Raw genomic sequence first — 18,110 nt, 5'->3', positions numbered from 1 at the left:
AAAAAAAAACCTAAGGATTTTCAAAAAAGATTTATTTTTTATTTGAAAGTCAGAGTTACACAAAGAGAGAGAGATCTTCCATCCACTGGTTCATTCCCTGGATGGCCAGGCTGAATCCAGGAGTCAGGAGCTTCTTCCAGGTCTCTCACGAGGTTAGCAGGGGTCCAAGCACTCAGGCCATCTTCTGCTGCTTTTCTCAGGCCATTAGCAGGGAGCTGGATTGGAAGTGGAGCAGCCAGGACACAAACTGGAGTCCATATGGGATCCCAGCATCCCAAGTGGCAGGTATGCTCCAATGCCGGCCCCACTCTGTATGGATTTTAAAAATGTTTTTCACTCAAATAAACTAATCTTTTAAATCCATTTCTTCACGCAGTTTCAGAAGTAGCCTTGCTGGTATAACAAAGACTTTTAAAAATTGTATAGTATAGGTACAGAACCTGGTATTTATCGTATGTATGTCAACTTAAGCCTTATTTATGTGCACATGTGTGAAACATTCTAACGTCATGCTTATGTTTGAGAAAATTCATCTAGCTTTATGCAAAACAAAACAAAGTTTCAGTTAAAGTTTTGTTACTACTGGATTAAAATAAATGATTTACAATTCTGACCCATACTCTGAATTGTGAACTTAAGGATCTGTCTCTCTTTACTTAGTGAGGCACTGACCTAGGAGAACAAGCACCATGTTCACTTTGATGCTTCTTCACATATTCCATCTATTACACTTTTTTCCTCTCCCATTCCACTCATGCTCCCTGGCCCTGGAGGCAATTGTCAGAGAGTAGTAGATATAAATGATGATTCTTTTTTAACTTCTCAGAGGAATTCTTTCTAATGATGATCTGAACATCCCCGTTGTTCTTTTTGTCTTCTTTTTTATTTTCTCTAGCATATTCCAGATCTTTTGGACCCACTACCAACTCCATTCAAAAAATTTATTTGAGAGGTAGAGACAGAATGATACAGATAGAGCTTCTATCTGCTGATTCACTCCCCAAATGCCCACAATGGCCAATTCTGCTGGGCCAGGAGAAAGCTGGGATCCAGGGATTCCGTCCCAGTTCTTTCACATGGGTGGCAGGAAGCTTGAATCATCACCATTGTCTCCCAGGATCTGCATTAGCAGGAAGGTGGAGTCAGGAGCAGCAACTGGGAATCAATTCCAATTACTCCAATGGGGAACACAGGCACTTTATCTGCACATCTTAACTCCCAAGCTAAATATACAGTCTTCACCTACATTTTAGATATTTGGCATGTGTTTGCAATCAATTTGATATTGATTACTATTTCATATTACTTTGAGTCTTTTTTTAAGTTTTTTTTTTTTTATTTGACAGGTAGAGTTATAGACAGTAAGAGAGAGACAGAGAGAAAGGTCTCCTTTCCATTGATTCACTTCTGAAATGGCAGCTACAGCCAGCGCTGCGCCCATCTGAAGCCAGGTGCTTCCTCCTGGTCTCCCATGTGGGTGCAGGGCCCAAGGACCTGGGCCATTCTCCACTGCCTTCCTGGGCCACAGCAGAGAGCTGGACTGGAAGAGGAGCAACCGGGACAGAACCGGCAGTGCTCCAACCAGAACTAGAACCCAGGGTGCCAGCGCCGCAGGCAGAGGCTTAATTCTCCCTATCTGATAAAGAAGTAATCACTCTTGATAAAAGTTCACTAATTTGATGAGGGTTTAAACCTTGTCTTTATGACATTAATAAAAATGTTGTCATAAAACCAGCAACTAGAAACTCTGCTCATTTTTGATCTTGATCCTTTAAATAGAACTCACTGCCCCAATTCCACCTATTTCCAAATTGATAAAATCCATATTTCACCAGATTACATAAAATATTCATGAGCATCTGTCCCAGATGAAGTCCCTACATTCACTCCCTACATAGAAATTTCCAATGCAGTTGTTTACCAACTTCAAAAAAAATCTTTACAATCATTTAGCAAAGATGTATTGGTCTGTGTTGGCTTTCAGTGGACAATGCTACTTTCCCCAGTTACCCAAAACAAATTGTCTTCAGTGTCTAGCGATGAAATTTTATTAAATGATTCTGGAATCTTACCTACAAATGTACTTACAAAAATTCTCATTTTCTGTTTTGTGACAGTCATAGTATATCTGCACATGAGTATTTGTTGGCTATAACTGTTCCTTTGAAAAGATGATGGAAAAATTTTAATGCCATCTGGAATTTTTCCTCTGAATTTATTTGAGTGTCTGTGACTTTATTTAGTTTACTTTGTAACCACCAGAGGCATCCATAGTGCTAGTGGCTAGTCTTAACAATTACGGGAAAATATTATTCTCTTAGGTGTTAAGCTAGATAGTCTTTGGAACATCAATAATGTAGCAAAATAGGTCTTTACTAAAGAAAACAAACAAACAAAAAAACACCAGGAGGGTGTTGTAATTAAAAGCACTTGTACTTAGAATACGTTGAAAAACAACATAGGGTAAAAGTGAGGGGATGGTCAAATTCTTGACAAGAAAAACAAATGAGAAAACATCTAGCAGTTTTAAATCTGATTGTACATCTACAACTTGCATCTTATCCATATTTCATTTTCTTATAGCTTGGATACTGTGAATGACTCACCAACAATCCTGTAAGTCTTGGAAAATATTACCTGGAAAACTGGGAGTAGTTACAGAATTGCATTATCACTTCCAACATTCCAGACTACCACCTCTGAGCAACCACACAGCGGTCACTGTGTGACATCCCAGCAGGCAGTCACCCACAGAATTCAAGAGCTCTGCAGGAACAGATTTGAGTTCAAATTCTCTATCTTCCATATTCTTGCTCTCTGGATAGTTCGCCTAAATATATCTCAGTTTTGTCACATGTAACATGATGAGATAAAAGAGTTCGTAACTTATGCATTTCTGTTTTAAGAATTCTATCGGTCACTTAATTTTTGTGGCATTTGTCAAGCAATTGTGTTCACTTTTATTACTCTAAAACATCTACTTTCTCTTGCAGTTTACAGGCAAAAGATACAAAAGCACAACCAAAAGAATACTCTCTATTGCAACCCCTCCACAAACACACATATAAATCCATTTACCCATCAATTATCATTTCATTTTATAAGAAAGCATGACATAGTCAAATGAATAAAAACAGTGTTCTTCCAAATAATCCTGACTGCAAGATTGCTATTTAAGGGGGAAGGGTCCTCATTTCTTTTTTTTTTTTTATTATTATTATTTGACAAAGTTAGACAGTGAGAGAGAGAGAGAGACAAAGGTCTTCCTTCCATTGGTTCACTCCCCAAATGGCTACTATGGCCAGCGCGCTGCGCCAATCCGAAGCCAAGAACCAGGTGCTTCCTCCTGGTCTCCCATGCGGGTGCAGGGCCAAGCACTTGGGCCATCCTCCACTGCCTTCCCGGGCCACAGCAGAGAGCTGGACTGGAAGAGGAGCAACCGGGAGGAGAACCCAGCACCCATAACAGAAACATGAATCCATTTGCTAACAAATAAACCTGTCAGTTTTAGAGAAAAGCACACCAAATCATTATAATATTCAGGGAGCTAAAGGGAAGACAGTCACACTTCATATCAGCTACAAAGAGATAAAAACTGGTCACTTCTCAAGAGATCATCTTCAGTACTCATTAAGATACCCAAAAGTCAATTATTTTTTCACATGAGGGCAACCTAATATGAGGGTCTTCAAAAACTTCATAGAAAATACAAATTATGAAAAAACTATGCATGAATCTCAAAAGTTGTTTCATAAAAATGAACTAACATTTTGATTTTATTTTCCATTAACTTTGTGAAGTACTCTCATATATAGTTAAATCTGAAGTAGTAACTTTATGAATTATGAACTTACATATACTTTTTAGCATACACTTTGCATTTAACACATTTTTTGTACTTTCTTGAAAAACTTAGTTTCTTTTTTAACATGAAAAATACAGCAATTATCTTAGAATTACTTTTCAAGATTTTAATTAAGAATTTGATTTTCCTAAGTTCTGTAAATCTTTTTATTTAAAAAAAATACCCAGACTTTGCTCAGATTTTGCATAAAATATTTTGCTACTCTAAAAATAATGCAAAATCACAAATGAGAAATTTAACTGACAGCACTCAGTTAATTCTTCCAGATGACAATGAAAGAAATTTGCATGAAAAAGCTCTCACATAATCTTCAGCACTCCCTGCGGTTTGCTAATATGTTTTCAAATGGCATTGTGCCTGCTTTCATACACACAACTTTGATGCCTAAATTGCCAACTGTATTGTCAGAAAATGACTGCATAACAAATAGCTCAAATGGACATACGGAGATATGTTCTATGATTGATCATCTGACATAGTAGCTTGATATTTTTCAGATGAGAACTCCTTCTTCATGATCTATACGCCTTCTGAACATGGCTGTTCTGACATGCCCTTTGACCAACTGTCTTATCTGAATGATTGGTTGGATTTCTCATACAATTTAGTGAGTACTTGGGCTTGCAAAATAGTTTGTTCATTCTCTCTTGATCTATTCACACTGTGAGGGAATTTGGAAAACATTTTTCCTAAAAATACCTATTTTTACTCATGCAGGAATGAGTGAGTGAGGGTAAGACATGTATTTAAGAAATACTTTTGATTACTGGTTTCATATCAGCTCTTTTATTATAAATTTCTGCAAACATAGTTCTGTATCTGTATGCATCTCCAAATCCCTGCCCTAATTATGTCAGTTAACTTTAATTTTTTAGCTGACACCATATTCCAGATCAGTATTTGTTGTTGAAACATCCATGGTACCAATCCCAGAAGAACAATTAAGAAAAATTCATGAATATAATTAAGGACAATCCTTTTGAATGCTGACAGTTTTACAGACATTAGGTTTGGCATGGCTTATTTGATAGGATAATTGTCCCTTAAAGTTAATAAATTAAGTCAGAAAAGCTTTTTGGTTAATTGTTTTTACTGAAGTTAGTATCCTCTCTCCAATTCCAAAGCAGTGACTCTGAGGAGCTCACGGACTCAGGGAGACTGAAAAAGCAAGGCTTACCCTAAAGTGGAAGCAGGATGGGGCCAATATAAATTTGCCCTGTAGCATTACTCAGTACAGCTTATCTGTTTTGGGTGGTGTCGCTCCCCCTCTTTGCGGAGGAACGACACTGACCCTGCGCTGCTCTTTTTGTCCGGCTCTTCCCGGGTTAGCTGCCATTCCCTCACTCGTGGAGGAATGACGCCATCCCGGGTTAGCTGCCGGCCCCTCCACCTCCATGGAGGGGCGGCACCCCCCGCCGCTTTCCCCGCTTCCGCGGAGGAGCGGCACACCGCCGGCCGGCTCTCTCGGGGGCTGCTCAGATGTTCCTCAGGTGTCCCTTCAGATGTTCCTGGTGCATGTTGTCTCTCTCCTCCTTTATAGTCCTCTTCCACCAATCCCAACTCTGCTACCCACACGCCGAGCACACTGCTCTCCTCCAATCAGGAGCAGGATCAGCTCCTGCAGCTTATCAGTCAAATTGGCGAGAGGCAGCTGCTTAGAAGTTTTACTCCTCCCCAGCGCCATATTGTGGGAGAGCAGATGCATAGAATAAGTCTTAATTCCAGTAACTTAGTCTAGTCTCAGTTGCTCCCCACAGGTGGTACTCAATTTAAATGTCTCCTCCCTGGAGAAACTGTCCCTGATTTTTCCAAACCCATTTTCCTTCTTTTTGTATCTTGCCTATGACATTTTTAAAGTTTATTTTTTAAGGAATACAAACTTCATAAGTAAAACTTTAGGAATTACTTTGGAAATTTATATTCACTAAATAAAAGTTAAAAAAAGATATTAACACTAGGAAAAGTTGGTTATTAGGTATATGGGAACTATGTATTACTTCACAATTTTTGTTTTGTAAATTTAATAAAACTGTTCTAAAATAAAAATTTTTCAAAAAAAAAACAATTTTAGGAATATAGTTGTTCTTCCCACCATACCTGCTCTCCCACCATACTCCCACCCCTCCTCCCTCTCCCCCTCCCAGTCCCATTCTCCATTAAGATTCATTTTCAATTAACTTTGTACACCGAAGACCAACTCTGTACTAAGTAAAGATTTCAACCATTTGCACACACACACACACACATACACACAAACTGGGAACTAGTTTTACAGGTAACTCTTATAACTCTTGAGGACAGAGGTCCTGCATGGGGAGTTAATGCACAGTGACTCCTGTTGTTAATTTAGCAATTAACATTCTTATGTACGGTGTCAGTGACCACCCGAGGCTCTTGACATGAGCTGCCTAGGCTATGGAAACCTTCTGAATCCACAAACTCTGTCAGTATTTAGACAAGGCCATAAGCAAAGTGGAAGTTCCCACCTCCCTTTCAAGAAAAGTACATCCTTCTTTGATGGCCACTTCTTTTTGCTGGGGTCTCACTCACAGAGATCCTTCATATAGAACATCTTTGCCACAGTGTCTTAGCTTTTCATGCCTGAAATGCTCTCATGGGCTTTTCAGCCAGACCAGGAAGCCTTAAGGACTGATGCTGAGGGCCTATGATATTTTTATAGCACTGATTTTTATGATTTCACTTCTAAGTAGCTTTACCTCTTTTTTTTTTTTTTGTCTTGGGGCTTTGGGCCACTGATGGATGTGGAACATATATCTTCACCTTCGAAATCTTATAATTCTGGAATCAGTGGATATAATAAATATATGTTTATTATATAATAATATAATTTTTGAAGTATATGATTTGAAATCCCCTTCTTGAATTGTGTGACATATTCAGGTTCTGAGTCTGATCAATAAGGGTATATGTAGATGTGACCATTGGGAATGTGAAGATGTAAAGGGAAGACATGATGGTTTCAGATCATCATCTCACGACTGACATTCCACGGTAAGGAAACATGAAATTAATATTTCACAAAACAAGAATGGTAAAAGCTGAGAAGAATTGTTAAAATATTCACTAAAATACAAATGGACACACAAGCAAGTGAGGTTTATCCCAGGTATGCTAGGCTGGTTCAACATTGGAAAGCTAACTGATGTAATCTATCAATCAAAGGACTAAAAATCACATATTTACATAAATAGATTAAAAAGAACATTTGATAAATTCAATATTCAGCTATGATTAAAAACTCCCAGTTTTAAAACTAGAAATAGAGGTGAAATTCTTCAGGTTGATACAAAACAGCTACAGAAGATTGAGACCTAATCCAATTCTTTTTTTTTAATAATTTTTTTATTTATTTCACAGGTAGAGTTATAGACAGTGAGAGAGAGAGAGAGAAAGGTCTTCCTTCCATTGATTCACTCCCCAAATGGCCGCTATGGCCGGCACGCTGCACCCATCCAAAGCCAGGAGCCAAGTACCTCTTCCTGGTCTCCCATGCAGGTGCAGGGCCCAAACACTTGGCCATACTCCACTGCACTTCCAGGCCACAGCAGAGACCGGTGCCCATATGGGATGCCGGCACTGCAGGTGGAGGATTAACTAAGTGAGCCACGGCGCTGGCCCTAATCCAATTCTTAATAGTGAGAAATCTGAAGCTTGCTCTTAAAGATCAGGAACAAGGCAAGGATGCCCCTGTGATCACTCCTTTTCAATATCATCCTGCAAGTTTTAGTTTACAAATAAGATAAAGCAAATATAAGGTATACATATTAGGAAGGAAAGAATAAAAGCATCTTTGTAGATGACATGATCATTGGTGCCAAAAAGTATCTGAAAGAATCAATAAAAGAACTCCTGCAACTAATAAACAAAGCAATGTAGCAGGATACAAATTAATAAACAAAATTCAATGATTTTCTGAAATACCATTAATACACAAATGGAATCTGAAATTAAAAACATAATACATTCCTATTAGCATGTCTCAAATTGAAATACTTAGGTATAAATCTAACAAAAATAAATATTGAGATCTATATGAAGAAAACCAGCAAACTCTAGGCAAAGAAATTAAACAACTATATCAAGGGCAGAGATTCCATGACCATGGGTATGATGACTCAATACTCAAAGCTGTCAGTTTTTCCCTTTATACCTACAAAAACAATGCAATCCCAATTAAAGCCCCATAAGCTTTTTAAAATATCTTGTTTGATAAACTGATTCTGAAGTTTATATGGAAAGGCAAAAGATCAATAAAGCCAACACAACACTGAAGAATGAGAAAAATCTTTGAAAAGTGATGCAATCAAAGTTTCTGATAGAACTACAGCAATCAGTACAGGGTGGAAGTGGCAAAATAATTGACAATTAGATCAAGGTAACAGAATAGACAGACACATATAAATACAGTCAAGTATTCTTTGTAAAAGGAGCAAAGGCGATACAGTGGATGTAAGATAGCTTTTTTGTCCCCAATAATTGATGCAGGAACCAGTAGACATACACATGAAAATTCAAAAAAAATCCAGGCAGACACCCTGTATGCTTCAGAAAAATCAACTCAGAATGAATTACAGTACTACAGGTAAAAGACAAAAATTATAACACTGCAAAAATGTAACAGAAGAAAGTCTACATGATCTAGGGTTTGGCAATGACTTTTTAGATACAATACTGAAGACGTGATTCATGAAAGACTTCATAGGTTTCACTGCCTTAAAACTTGGTGCTCTGCTGAGTCATTGCCCCTCTTACCACAACCTTTGGCAATCACTGGTTTTTGTTTGTTTGTTTATTTAACCATCACATTAGTTTATTAAATTAAAATGTGTATTCTGCGAAAGGTACTATTAAGAGAATAAAAAGAGAAGTCACAGAATTGCAGAAAAATTTGCACAAGACATATCTGATAAAAGACTGTTATCTAAAATATGCAAAAATTCTTTTTAAAAAGGTATTTACTGGGCCAGTGCCGCAGCTCACTAGGCTAATCCTCCGCTTTGCGGCGCCGGCACACCAGGTTCTCGTCCCGGTCAGGGTGCCGGATTCTGTCCTGATTGCCCCTCTTCCAGTCCAGCTCTCTGCTGTGGCCAGGGAGTGCAGTGGAGGATGGCCCAAGTACCTGGGCCCTGCACCCCATGGGAGACCAGGATAAGTACCTGGCTCCTGTCATCGGATCAGCGCGGTGTGCCAGCCGCAGTGCACCGGCCGCGGCGGCCGTTGGAGGGTGAACCAACGGCAAAGGAAGACCTTTCTCTCTGTCTCTCTCTCTCTCACTGACCACTCTGCCTGTCAAAAAAAAAAAAAAGTATTTACTGATTTTTTTTTTTATTTGAAAGGCAGAGTTACAGAGAGAGAAATGAGGGAGAGATGGAGAGAGGGAGAGAGAGAGACAGATATTTTCCATCTACTGGTTCACTCCTCAATTGGCAGCAAAGACCAAAGCCGGGGACCTGACATTCCATCCAGTGCTTTCCCAGGCATAGTAGCAAAGAGCTGGATTGGAAGTGGAGCATGAACCAATGCTCATATGGGATGCCAGTGTCCCAGGTAGTGGCTTAACCAGCCACACCACAAAGAATTCTTAAAATGCAGCAGTAAGAAAACAAACACACAAATTTAAAAATGGAACAAAGAACTGGAAAGAAATCTCACCAAAGAAGATGCACAGATAATAAATAAGCATTAAAGAAAAGATGTTCCATATCATATTCCACCGGAAAATGCAAATTGAAGCAATGAGAATTACTACGTGCCTATTAGAATGGCTAAAATTTAGAACACTGACAGCACCAAATGTTGGTAAGGGTGTAGAGCAACAGAAATTCTCAGACATTACTGGCTGGAATACAAAGTGGTATAACCACTTTGGAAAATAACTTGACAGCTTCTTATGAAATTAAATGAACTCTAATCATATAATCCAGCAATAACACTCCTTGGTATTTATACAAAAGAATTGAAACCATGTCTGCACAAAAACTTGTATAAGGTTGTTTATAGCAATTATATTTAGGAAACAATAGAAATGATTTTCAGTAGGTGAATAGATAAGTAAATAGTAGTAAATCCAGATGATAGAATATCATTCAGCACTAAAATGAAATAGGCTATCAAGCCATGAGAAAGCATCAAGGAAGTACTAAGAAAAGAAAGCCAGTTTGGGGCCATCAAAGAAGGAGGTACCTTTCTCTGAAGGGAGGAGAGAACTTCCACTTTGACTTTGGCCTTGTTTAAATAAGATCAGAGTTTGTGAACTCAAGAGGCTTCCATAGCCTTGGCAGCTCATGACAAGAGCGTAGGGTGATTACTGACGTCGTAAATAAGTGTGTCAATTGTTAAATCAACAACAGCAGTCACTGTGCACTTACTCCCCGTATAGGATCTCTGTCTTTAATATGTTGTACTATGCAGATTAACAATTAACGGTAAAACTAGTATTCAAACAGTACTTTATATTTTGTGTGTCTGTGTGGGTACACTCTGTTGAAATCTACTTAGTATATACTAAGTTGATCTTCTGTATATAGATAATTAAAAATGAATCTTAATGAAGAATGGGATGGGAGAGGGAGTAGGAGATGGGATGGTTTGTGGGTGGGAGTGTGGTTATGGGGGTAAAAACTGCTATAATCCAAAAGTGGTACTTTCAAAATTTATATTTATTCAATAAAGTTTTCTAAAAAAAAGAAAGCCAGTTTCAAAGAGTTGATTCCAAATATATGACATTCTAGAAAACACATGGTTACATTGACTATGATCATTGATTGTCCAGGGTTGGGAGAATGGAGGGGATGAATAGGCAGAGTATGGAGAAATTTTAGGGCAGGTAAACTAGTCTTTGTGATAATGATTATATGTTTAATACATTTGTCCAAACTCACAACATGTCCAACATCAGGAATAAAGCCTAATATAAACTGTAAACTTTGTAAAATGACGAGTCAATGTAGATTCATTAGTTGTAACAAATGCTGACGATGGGGACCAATGTGCATGTGTCGGGGCAAAGATCATAGGGAAAATCTTTGTACATTATGCACACTTTTGCTGTGAACTTTAAGCTGCTCTAAGAAACAAAATCTGCTTTAAAAATTCATATAGATGGACACACAAATAGAACTGGCATCAGTCAACTGTAAGCATACCAAACAACCGGCATGATCAAATTTATACAGACTAGGCTTGCATTTCTGCTTCCCAGCTGAATTTAAATCCCAAAGATGTCATAGTAGTTGAGATAACAGCATTTTCAGCAAAGGAAATTTTACCCATATGAATGCTGTAATCACAAGTTAAATCTGAAAATATTTGTTCCCAAAAGAGCCAACAGAATTTTACACAGTTAGAGGAATGTATGGGTGTGAATTAGTGAGGTCAATAAATTCACAGTGTCTATAAACTTCTTCACTAGTCCAAAAATCTCTTATTAGTTGCCATTATTCATATGCATATTATGTACTTCCATTAGTTCTGATTTGTTGACCAATATCTTCCCTCCAAGGCAGTATCTACTGCGTGGGTCACATAGTTACTGAGAACTCATTCCAACCCCTAACCCCACCAAGGCTTTATAGCTATGATTTGACTCGAGTTTTTACAAGACACAATATAACAATAGATTTAGATAGATGAACTATTCAACAACTTGCTATTTTTCCTAAGCCAGTAACTACATTCATTTAAATGAGTTCTAACACAGAGACTTCTTACTGCATATTTTGGTGCCATAGCAAGTTATTATACTGTAAGTTGCTAGTGCCGTAAGGTGCAATTGGATGGAGACTGGTCTACTTCGTTTAATAGTAATAACTGACAAAGTTTGCCATAATTATGGCCACAACATTTGAGATATCTGAAGCTATCCCAGCCCCACCCACTAGCCATGTGGTGCGTCCTGCAATTGTGGGCATTCTGCTACCCAACACACAGAGCTTCTGTTCTCCAAGTCTGAAATCACCATAGTCCAGTGAGGAAACTTCTCTGATCCCACAAGGCCCATTGCCCACCTTCCCCAAAAGGAGTGTTGGTGCACCCACCTCTGTGCGATTAATTCCTGCCACCCTCAGTGAATGAGGAGAGTGGAAATAACTTAGTCTATTGCACAGACGATGCCCATAACTTTCTGTTTGTGGCCGATGACTAGATTTCTGCTCTTCCTCCAGCAACTAAACTCTCGACTTACTTTCCTAAAAATTGCTCATTCACATCCACCAATACCCCCTCTGCATTATCATTCTTTCTGAGTCTTTTTTTTCCTCCTATTTTAACTGGAACCAAGACCTTTTCTGAAAAGTCTAATTCTCTTCTACCTTTCTGAAAAGCTGTTTTCATTTTCTCACTCTCAAAGTTGGTGGTGTGCCATCCTGGCTCCTAATGCGCTCTTTCTCTTGTGAGAAATTCTATTCCTTTAGAAGTTATTCCATTCACACCATGGCAGAGATTACTAAAAATCCATGCCCTCCTTTGTCTCAAAGATCTCAGGGATTCATCAGAGCTTCATCTCCCAGCCTCTCTTGTGGGAGAATGTGCTTATGTGATTTAGATCTAATGAACACAATGCTAATCAAACAAGCATGCAAGTCTTTTAAGAAATGGATGTGTATCTATGATCTCTTTTCCCACCTGCTAGTTAGGTGCCGATGACAAAGAAATATAGGTGATGCTGAAACACATGATGAACAGTCTGCAACTCTGATTCACTGCTTTGATGGAAGCTAGTTATTTACTGACCAGAAAGATCTACCTTGTGCAAGAAAAAAATAGTAGCAGAAAATAAACTGCTACTGGGTTTGAGCCATTATAATTTTGTGGGCTCTATTTTTTGATATAGCTAGCACATCCCTTACCTATATATAATAACCCCCTTCATTTTCATCTACTAGACTCCAGCATAATCACCTCATTTATTGGAATCTTTGGCATGTAACAAATATTCTGTCTATGCTAACTGGAGCATCATCACGAGTAACAGATATTGACTCAGACAACCTATTCAAAACCATGGAACCCTTGACCTGTAATTTCAAATCATTTCCTCCCCTGCCCCAATAGGCATACTTTGAAGATCTCCACCTGCTTTAACATTCCATCTTCAAAATAATTATCACCCAATGCACCATGTGACTATAATCAGTCATGCTGACTATTAACTGATTGCACTGAGATACTTATCTCTTCCTCACCTTCTTCCACATCTACCTTACATTTCAGGGTGCTTAATTTGATTAATCCCCTGCATTTCATTGCCCTGCTGAGATTCCATCACATCTATCTAGCAAAACTTCAAATCTGACCTACAGGGACTGAGCTGCCTGCCTTTTCTATGATGTAATACCCAGATAATGGAGTGCTAGTGAATAAATTCACACAACAGGGAAGACCTATTTCAACATAAAGATGCAATCATTAATCCCTAACTCTCAAAATTCCCAGCAATACAATGAGCAACTTGATGTCTTCTCTCGCATATGCCAAAGGCATCCCAAACTCACAATTCCACAGCCAATCTAGTAAAATCACCAAAAAATAGATTCTTCTATCATAGTCTTTCTCAGTAAATGGCTTCTTATCTAAATATGCAGACCATAAATCTTGCAATCTTTAACATCAATTCCTCTCTAGTACTTGTGGTGTTAATTATTGTTTAATATCCATTCCTAATCATCTGTAAATTTCCCCATATAGTCTACCATCATACTGGTCCACGGTAACACCATTTTGTCTTAACTAGTTCTTAAGAAACTTATCATTTTTAATTCATTTTAATTACCTGATTATTATCTGTACATTTACCATGCTGTAAGGCACATCGGTCCGTTTCCTGTCCATTTTTACTTACTATTTCATCTCTGACATTTTTGCATAGTTTCTTTATTTGTTTTGTTTTGCTTAGAGAGATCCCATACACATTTGCTGAACAAATGAGTGAATGCAAAAGTGAAAACAAGTACAAGGGTATCTAAAAAGTTCATGGAAAATGAAAGTATAAGATAAATTTGGGGATAAAAGTTGCTGTGTAGCAGGTTTAGCTACTACTTGGGATGGCTGCATTCCATACCAGAGTGCCTCATTCAAGACACTCTGCTTCTGATCCAGCTTCCTGTTAATTGTGCCTGAGAAGACAGAGAATGACAGTCCATGTGCTTGGGTTCCTGCTACTCACATGTGAGACCAGGATTTCCTAGTTCCTGGCTTCAGCTTGGTCTAGCCTCAGCTGTTGCAGGCATTTGGGAATTGAGCAGGTGAGTAGAAGAGATTCTCTCTCTCTCTCTCTCTCCTTTTCCCCTCTGTCACTTTGCCTTCCAAGGAAATATATCTTTAAATATAATTAAAGTTTATTCTGGTACAAGAAACATCTATATAAATATTTTTTCATAATATGCATTTCCATGAACTTTTTGAAGACCCCCTGAAAAAATGAATCAGTATTGTTACAATAAACACATTCATATGTGAAGCAGGTGTTCATATTCACATCATAAAAGGGAAAAAAATCTGAACTAAAGCCAAGCAAATAGAGCCTAATTAATACAGATGAAATTTCAATCTTGTCAATTTTCCTTAACTCTAATGTCTGAATATTTTTCTGTTCTTGTTCTCCTACTGTGATGCATATTGAACTTACAGAATATTTTCTTCCAATTTAACTTAAACACTCAAAGAATCATGTCTAATTGTTAATAGAATAATCTGTAAGAGTAGAAATGAAGACCCTGGAAGGCATTCTGATCTTTTAAAAAACACATTTTTCACTGCAAATACGTTACAAGAAATATTTAAATTTTGTACATAGAAATGTTTAACAGCCCATAGTCCAAATGAACATCAATATCAAAATGTACCCCAAATGTCAGAATGCCAGAAGAAAAGGATTAGAATGGAGAATAATAAAAATTGATACTTTCATGCATTTTGTTTTTTATCATTTACTGTTTGCCATTTTGTAACCTTGTGTTAAGCAATTTAAATGTGCATCAAAATAGGAACTATTACTATTCCTGTGTTACAGATAAGAAAATTGAGAATTAGAGACAAAATTGTAAGCCAGGAGCCAAATTCAAATTCTGTATGATTCCAGAGGCTGCACTTAACATTAAATTGCCTTTTCCAACAAAAGTTAAGTCTTTCATTTTGAGTTATCAGTAAGGGAATAAAAAGTGAACCAAACATTTTTGCTATTAATGGCACCTGATAATGAGACATGTCAATTACAATCAGATGAGGAGGGGGAGAATTATCTATAGTATAAAACAGCTTTTCCAGGATATTTAAGAAGCAAATAGTTTAGTCTTACCCATGAATTCAATCCCCAAGTGGTCTGCTACGCCAAAGTCAGCATGGAAAGAAGGGAGACAGAAAGAAAGAAATGGTTAGAGGAAAAACATCCATACATGCAAAGCAATGCCGCTAAGGCTGTCCTCCAAGGTGAAGGGTGTGTCTCAAGATTAACCACTCTGCGTATCTGCTTGATAAACACAACATAAAGATGGCCAGTAATAGGAGTGCTAATCAGTACTTCCCCAAAGCCTCTGAACTACAGCTTGAATTTTAAGAAAATTATTTATTTAAAGACTGGGAGAGTGCTCCCATCTGCAGCTGGCTCTCAAATGATTCTGATGGGTGAGGCTGGCCGTGGCCCGAAGCTGGGATCCGAGAACTCAATTCAAGTCTCTCACATGAGTAGTTGCACCCCTGTTACTTACACAGGACACAAAATCTGAAGCAGATGTGGAACACAAACCCAGTCCACCTGAGCCTTCATCCACCCTGACCAGGTAAGGTTGCTTATGAAGAGTAGAGTGAGGAAAAGCACCAGTCGGCCTCAGAGGCTCATTCCTTTAAATAGTGCCCTCTTTCATTCACTCACTTTTGCACTCATTGCACTACTGAATGATGTTTTCTGTTGTAGCAATATTTGTCTGAAAATGAGATTTTTTTTAAAAAAAAGTATTGCTATAATTTTTTTCTTTGTTACCAGGACAAATATCTGAGCTTCCTTTGAGGAGTTCTCCATTTAGCAAATTAGCTTTTCCTTTTAGAAAAAAAGCATTTCACAACCTTGGCTGTTTCCTGTTTGTAAACAGTTCACTATTTTACCATGCTAAAATATATAACACAAAATATGCCATGTTAGCCATTTTTCGCTGTATGACTCAATGGTATTCATTACATTTACAATGTCGTACAAGAAGCCGGCGCCGCGGCTCACTGGGCTAATCCTCCGCCTTGCGGCGCTGGCACACTGGGTTCTAGTCCCGGTTGGGGCGCCGGATTCTGTCCCGGTTGCCCCTCTTCCAGGCCAGCTCTCTGCTGTGGCCAGGGAGTGCAGTGGAGGATGGCCCAAGTGCTTGGGCCCTGAACCCCATGGGAGACCAGGATAAGCACCTGGCTCCTGGCTCCTGCCATCGGATCAGTGCGGTGCGCCGGCCGCAGCGTGCCAGCTGCGGCGGCCATTGGAGGGTGAACCAATGGAAAAGGAAGACCTTTCTCTCTGTCTCTCTCTCACTGTCCACTCTGCCTGTCAAAAAAAGAAAAAAATGTTGTACAAGAACCACCAATACACGTCTAACACATTTCCATCACCTCAAACATCAACTCAGTATCCCTGAGCCACTTTCTACTGCTCCACAGCACTTGGTGACCACTAATCCACTTTGCTTCTATCAAATCAATTTGCCTACAGCCAGTTCAATTTAAGTGGTTGTGACTAATAATTTTAATTGAGAAATGTCTACTTATATAAAGAAAGATAATGGCCATGTTTATAATGCACTCCTTTCTTGCATGGTGTTTTTTGACTACTCGTTCTGTTCTGATGGGTTCAGTGATAAATACCCGGCACACTTCATGAAAAGACAGGATTCTTGTTCTCACATAGTTCAAAAACCAGTGGGAGACCACAGGAAGAAAACTCTGGTCATCCTTTGTAATAAGTGCTATAATGGAAAAGCAAAAAATGTGCTTTGGCTAGAGCAGCCAGGGACCTACATGCTTGGGACAGAATGAGGGTGCTTCACAAAAGAATGCGATTTGTGGAAGGTCTGGCAAGCTCATGCTTGTGTTCTAGTGCCAAAAGGAAGTTTTATGACTGTATGCACCGAGGACATTGGAGAGACTAGGGTTACAGTACCAAAAAATAAGGATTTGAGAGACATAATCTATCAGGAGGCTATAATGAAAACAGACAAAAAGACTGGGTATTTGCACACAGCCAGAAGAAAAAATGCAAGAAGAAAATCAAGGGGGAAATCTAGCTAGAGATAACAGAGCAGAGATGTCAAATAGTGGGCCCCAGATATTCAATGGCATGACCAGGCAGCGGGAAAGCCATCAGCCTCAGACTGGTGCGAAAAGAACCTTCTGGTGGAGCTGAATGGCCCTGAACCGACTGCCTGCTGTGTGTGTTCTTGGCAGGTGCAGCCAGTGGCCATTTCTCATTCTTGCAGGATCCTGGCTGCTCTCCTCTGCAATTGTGTGACAGAGCATGTGGAGGGTGTGGCTTTTGGGAAATCATAAATTGTGCTAAGAAGTGAGGACCATGTTTGAGAACTTGGAGGCCAATGTGAAAACTTTACAAATGCAATGAATTCATGACCAATATCAGAGACAGAAATCAGAATTTTAAAATTATTCAAATACTAAAAGGTATGAGCAGAAGTCCTGAGGAAAAAGAAATCTATCTTAACATCGCAAAAAAGTTACATGATTAAAGTGGTAATTTTCAGAAATATTCTCCATCCCAGTGACCAATATATCTTGGATTTTAAAGGGAAATTATTGATTAATTTTATAATTGCTTATTCATGGAATCTGCTGCCAAACAAACATAAAAACAAACAGATCTTATTTTAAATCTCCTCCCCCAGCATACACATTAGCATTGCTTATTAAAATGATATACATGATGATCCCTGTTGCAGACTTGAAGACCCTGACAAGGTTTGGTCCACACAGAAGGATCAATGAAAATCATGAAGAGCAAATGAGAGACAAAGAAAAAGCAATTAATTTTGTCAATTGAGTAAGATGCAGAACATAAACCACAATATTCCTCATAACCCTTAAAGGGCTATATCTCAAAGCAAACGGCCTTCCTGGGATATTCAGACCTGCATGAAAATATCAAGAGAAGATGAGAATTCATCAGTTAGTAGTTCGTTTACTCAACCACTCAACAAACTCTGAGCCAACAACTACACGGATATCAGGGTGGACACAGAGGCAC

General features: G+C 38.6%; 1 protein-coding gene across 8 annotated transcripts in view; it reads right to left on the bottom strand.

Moving 5' to 3' along the window:
- Positions 1–18,110, bottom strand: part of NRG3 (neuregulin 3) — a 1,154,964-nt gene that overhangs the window by 127,275 nt on the left and 1,009,579 nt on the right. For 4 of the 8 annotated variants that reach the window (XM_051832994.2, XM_051832996.2, XM_051833001.2 and 1 more), the window contains exon 4: positions 15,180–15,206. The exons of 1 other annotated variant lie outside the window; for it this stretch is intronic. In XM_051832994.2, coding sequence (XP_051688954.2) covers positions 15,180–15,206 — 27 coding nt within the window. The remainder of the gene's footprint in view (positions 1–15,179; positions 15,207–18,110) is intronic. 3 more of the 8 variants (XM_051832995.2, XM_051833000.2, XM_051833002.2) reach the window with 1 other exon arrangement.

Source organism: Oryctolagus cuniculus, chromosome 15 (assembly GCF_051225735.1).
Source record: "Oryctolagus cuniculus isolate XC-2025 breed Fujian yellow rabbit chromosome 15, ASM5122573v1, whole genome shotgun sequence".
Classification (NCBI taxonomy): domain Eukaryota; kingdom Metazoa; phylum Chordata; class Mammalia; order Lagomorpha; family Leporidae; genus Oryctolagus; species Oryctolagus cuniculus.
This window is presented reverse-complemented; position numbering and strand designations above follow the sequence as displayed.